This window comes from Prionailurus bengalensis, chromosome X (genome assembly GCF_016509475.1).
Source record: "Prionailurus bengalensis isolate Pbe53 chromosome X, Fcat_Pben_1.1_paternal_pri, whole genome shotgun sequence".
NCBI classification, from domain to species: Eukaryota; Metazoa; Chordata; class Mammalia; order Carnivora; family Felidae; genus Prionailurus; species Prionailurus bengalensis.
Genome location: NC_057361.1, coordinates 86793630 through 86799629, shown reverse-complemented (window position 1 = coordinate 86799629; position 6000 = coordinate 86793630). Strand labels below are relative to the sequence as shown.

The 6000-nt window shown below is 34.9% G+C and overlaps 1 protein-coding gene across 1 annotated transcript in view; it reads right to left on the bottom strand.

Moving 5' to 3' along the window:
• NRK (Nik related kinase) overlaps positions 1-6000 on the bottom strand; it is a 156893-nt gene that overhangs the window by 24993 nt on the left and 125900 nt on the right. The window contains exons 18-19 of the mRNA XM_043569920.1: positions 4908-5272; positions 2814-3153 (exon numbers count right to left, since the gene is read on the bottom strand). Coding sequence (XP_043425855.1) covers positions 2814-3153; positions 4908-5272 — 705 coding nt within the window. The remainder of the gene's footprint in view (positions 1-2813; positions 3154-4907; positions 5273-6000) is intronic.

Genomic DNA, 6000 nt, shown 5'->3' with positions numbered 1-6000 from the left:
ATTCCGTGCCCTTTTATTTTTTTAAACATTTTTAATGTTCATTTATTTTTTGAGAGCAAGAGAGACAGAGCGGGAGTGCGGGAGGGGCAGAGAGAGAGGGAGACAGAATCTGAAAGAGGCTCCAGGCTCTGAGTTGTCAGCACAGAGCCCAATGTGGGGCTCGAACTCACATACAGTGAGATCGTGACCTGAGCCCAGTCGGCAGCTTAACTGACTGAGCCACCCAGGCGCCCCTATCCTTTTAAAATCTACATTTCTCAGAAGAACTCAACAATTTCATCCATTGAGACGATTGATGTCAGAGGAAAAATTAAATGAACTTGAAATCCCTAGCTGTGAAATTTGGGGCCTAATATTTGTGGAATTTTATTATATACTAAGTACACTGTTAGTTATTTTACTTACATATTATTGTGAATCCTTATATCAACCCAAAAAGTAAGTATAATTATCTTCAGTTTACTTACAAGGAAACAAACGCTTATGAAAGTTAAATAATTTATTCAAAGACATAGAGATAAGTAGGAGGGCCAGAGTTTGAAGCCAAAGTTTGATTTTAAAACTTATGTTCAGCTATGCCATGCTAAACAGCCACTTGAAAAAATAAAAAAGTCACCAGAGTTGGGGGTATCAATTCTATTTTGTCTTATGACAAAGCTAATGATGGAATATCAACCAACACAAATTCTAGGATGAACATGCCACACTGAAAATCTGGTTGGTTTCCATCAACTTACGTAGAAGAAACTCAAGGATAAAAGCCACAAAATGGACAGAATGTATGTGGGGAGCCATGTCCTGTGCAAAACATACCAACTGTTTTTGGTAAGCCTTTCTATTGATAAGCATTTCTTTGCATCTAAACAGTGATTCTTGGCATTGAGAGAGCTGTACTGCCCTGTCAAAGACTTGTTTTTATGACCTTTCCAGCAACAAAAGTATTGTATGGCAACATGTCTTTTTTAAATTAAAATGAAAAGAATACCCATTCGTTCTGTAAATGTCAAAAACTGTTCCCTGTGATAGAGATACCCAGGGGTGCTAAGAAAACAAAACTGATAGGGTATCCTGTTTTAACGTCTTTAATTTAGATAGACAAGTAGGGAGGGGGGTGGGAAGAGAGAGAGAGAGAGAGAGAGAGAGAGAGAGAGAGAGAGAGTCTTTCCCACTGCTTTCCCATTGGAAACTACCTAGGGAATTTTCTTCCTCAATTTCTTCCGTAATTATTGTGTCTGTCTATCATAGACCAACTCCTAGTTTGGACCCTGGGATTGGGTGAGTTGACAGAGAAAAGTAATTGAGGATGGATTAAACATAGCTTCTGCCTTTTAAGAGTTCACAATCTAGTATGGCAGAAAAGCAAGTAAACAACCAAATACAATGTCACAAGTACTAAAATTAAACTATAGGCAAAACGCTTGCAAGCACACAGGGAGGGGTATATAATTCCATCCTGAAAAGTCAAAGATAATATATAAGTTGGATCATGAGGATGACTAATTACCCAAGCAGAGAAGAGGTGAGGGGACAGCCTTACAGACAGAGGGAACAGCTTGCACAAGGGCACTAATTCATGAAAGAGCATGGCATCTTGTAAGCCAGTTTGTGGGATAGGACAACAGTCTGGGAAAGTAAATTGGCATGATCTTCCCTCTGGAATATCACCTGTGTTTTCAGATATCAAAGAACTTCCTGTTTGTCAAGAATTAGTTCAAATACCACATGCTCCAGGAAATCTTCTCTGTGATCATTCCTATTGATCTGGCATTTGTGAAGCTATTTGACTATTTTTAAAACTATTTATAAAGTTAGTAATGTTTTGTGAATGATAAAATCATTGTCTAAACACAATACATTACTTCTATTTAAATAGTATGTGTTAATAGTTCCTCAAAAAGTTAAAATAGAATATAGCAATTCCACTCTAGCAATTCTACATCTAGGAATTCCACTCAAAATAATCGAAATAATCGAAAACAGGCACCCCAATAACATATGGTTGTACACCAGTATTCATAGCAGCACTGTTCATGATAGCCAAAAGGTGAAAACAACCCAAGTGACCATCAACAGATGAATGGATAAACAAAATGTGATATATTCATGCAATGGAATATTATTCATTAAATGAATATTAAATGAATATCATTCATTAAAATATTATTCATTAAAATGAATTCATTAAAAATGAATGAATTCATTCATTAAAAATGAATAAAATTCTGATAAATGCTACAACATGGATAAACCTTAAAAATATTATGCTAAGTGAAATAAGCCAGATACAAAAGGACAAATATTGTGTGATCTGCTTATATAAGATACCTAGATAGAAAGTAGAATAGAAGTTATTGGGAACTGGTGGGAGGCATAATAGGGATTTAACTGTTTTAATTGTTTGGGATGATGAAAAAATTGTAGAAATTAATAGTAATAATGGCTGTACAACATTGTGAATGTACTTAATGCCACTGAAATGTATACTTAAAATAGTTAACATAGATAATTGTATGTTATGTATATTTTACCACAATGACAACTTCCCAGAAAAAAAAATGTATGTGTTAAGAGACACTATCCAAAATGTGTGATCTGAGTAATAAAAGCAAACAAAAAATACATTTTTGTCCCTAGAAGTAAATAGAAACCATACAAATGAGAAGTAAAGATCTACCTATAGCTATAATTTAAAATGTTTAAGCCTTTGGGATGGACGTTAAAAATATATGAAATGGCTGGAAATGTGAAATATCACATGAAAAAACACATTTACAAGGTGAGGAATTCATTCTCCTTTTCAAATGGTGTATTACCTCCTGTTGATGTTCAAAGTCCTGGGATGTCAGTCTCTCCAATCCTTGACCATCTGTCTCTGCTGTCTCTGAGTAATTTTCTCCTTCACTGAGTTCAAAGGCTCCACTTTCTTCATTGGTTCCACTGACTCCCTTACCTCCATTTACCTTGACTCTTCTTCCATTGCCTATATTGGCTCCATGTTCTTCATGGTCTCCAATGGCCGCACTGCCCCCACTGGCTACACTTCCTCCATGGCTTCTACTGACTCTCTGACTTCCATAGCTGTTGCATGTCCCTTCTCCACCATCATTTCCATCTCTACCATCTTGCTTGTAGCTTCCATCGCCATAGCTTGGTCTGATAACAAGATCCAATTAATGATAGCCACCGAACACAAACACATTTGAAAGTCAGCAAATAAAACAGAATTCAGATGTGTCTGATACATATGTACCACCTCTAGGAACATTTTTGTTCTATGTGAACACTACCGGTATGATATGGACAAGAAAAATACCCCTATATCCTGTCAATCTTAAATACTGAATTAACACCATAACCTCCACCAATTCCTCAATTGCATGTGGATGGCAGATGGAAGAGAACTTGCATCCTTTATTAGGAACATGTGTTAGGTTAGCGGCATGAATATGTTTTTTTTTTGCTTAAATAATAGACTACATGCATTAGCAACTTCACAACCACATAAATGATCAAACCCATATTTTTGGCACAACCACAACATCGAATAATTCTTCTTGCAATATATTTAATTTCTGTTGATTTTAATATATGCCTCAATTTTCTAACATGTGTATTGACTACTTTGCTATGGAATCCCATTGATTTTTTCTATTACCACCACCAGGAAATAAGTAATATAGATTTCATTAAGCTGAGAGAGTCATTTAATTAGTTGCCAAGAACACCAAGCTTAATAAAATGTCTCAATGATTTTTTTTTTGTTTAAGACACAACATAAACATATACCTATGATAATTCTGAAAGCAAATTTATTTTTTTAATGTTTATCTTTTAGAGAGAGAGAGGCAGAGTGTGAGTGGGAGAAGGGGCAGAGAGAGAGGGAGACACAGAATCTGAAGCAGGTTCCAGGCTCTGAGCTCTCAGCACAGAGCTCAATGCTAGGCTTGAACTTACGAACCGTGAGATCATGACCTGAGCCGAAGTCAGCACTTAACCGACTGAGCCACCTAGGCACCCCCAAAAGCAAATTTATTTGAGAATGGAATTCCTGGTAGATTTTTTAGTTGGCAAAAAAGAAAAAAAACTATTGAATGATCTGTGGTCTGTTCTGCCATGTATATCCACCAATAACATTTGAAAATTAACCCAACAATATATGAATTTCAATATTATAAAGCAAACAATTCTCCCACTGATAATTTTTCTAAAAATGTAAACATTTACTATATTAAGTAATCTTCAAGAGCAGTTTAAACACAAACCATGAGCATATGTAAATAAGAACACACTGGCCTGTTTTGAGCAGGAGAAAGGAACTATATATATAGCAAACAACTGGTGGCATGCCAAAAACATCACTTCACTAAATATTACCACTTTTGGCAGCTGCTCTATAAGAAGATAAAATTGAATGAGTACTGAATTTAGTTACAGCAGTTTGCAGAATTCCAAGAATAATGCCATGTTAGTAAGTTTCAGCCTAAAATTATCAGGTGAAAGTCAAGTTTGCAATTCATTGTTCTCAGCAAATTTGGAGATTTTGTTTGCAATATCAGGGCTTCATCACACAGTTATTATGTAGCACACTATTTGTTACCCCATTTCATATACTCACTGGTTTTACAGCATAAGATGACTCAGTAGCACTAATTTTAACAGAAACATTAACAATTCCAGTTATAAGGAACATAATACTTGAATACTAATAAAATATACCATATAAAAATGCAAAATGAAGTGTTTTGCATCAAAATAATTTAAATATATTATTGAAAAATGAACCATTTACTAATATACAAGTGCAATTCATTCACCCTTTTGGTAATAAAATTTGAAAGTAAAACAAACATGCAAATAATTGAAACATTCTAAAATATTGGTAGTACAAGTCATCCAGAAAAACCAACCTTGGCCAACACGGAGCATCATCATGATTATTGTCTTTGTCATCAATAGCTTCGTCATTGTCATTATCATCATGGTCTTCACCAATATCATTAACCTGACCAACCTGGTTATCCAAGCCATCATTGCCATTGTCATGGTCATAGGTATCTTCATAAGCATCATTAGAATCATCATCATCACCATAAGTATCAGCACCAGTATCATAGAGTTCAACATAATCACCATCCTCTTCAGGTGGCTGAATGACAGGTGCAGGAGTTAACCAATCATTCCGGAAGATTTCAGAGAGTGCATTAGAGCCTACCCATTCATTTGTCAAGTAAACAGGGGGTGATATTTTTCCTACTTTAAATCCATCTGGAACCTGTGTGCACAAGAAAGGTTAATGAAATCTCCAGTAGACTTTTATTTTCTTATAGATTGGAAAGTTTCCAAGCTGGCAATATTTTAAAATATATTTTCAATTGAAATGAAGATATGTATTTACAAGATAAAGCCAGCATTTTTTTAAGATTGAATGCCAAAACCAAAACTTCAGGCTATGATCATTAATGGCCTTTCTGGATCACAAAGAGAAAAATTTATTCACTTTGTTTTTTATTGCCCCTACTTTTCTGCTGAGGAATAGACATTTGGTTTTGGTGATAGAAAGTAAAACAGATTATTTGATGCTCTATAGAGGGTATACTCATTTTCTCCCTTTCATTTTATCCTCTGATATTAGGATTAAAACATAGCTCTTAAAATTGATACTTAATTTCCTAGCTCTAGTTTTATACATAGGTTGTCTTAAAGTAACTCAAACACTTCTAAGAACCAAATTAATATAAATGCACCTTTAAGTATGGTGTCATATAAGCAATCTTTAGGCAATCTGAAAGAGATGTGTATGTGGAGGGTAGGGATAATTACAAAAGTAAAATGGAGTGACCTGAAAGCACACTGTGGAAACAACTGGCAGACTATTGCTTACGCTGTCAGAGGGCATTTTATTTTTCTCCAAATGTGTTATTTTTATGTATTACCTCATAATCCAAGAAATTATATTAGCTAAAAGTGAACATCTAGCTTTTACTCCTTGATTTGAGATTA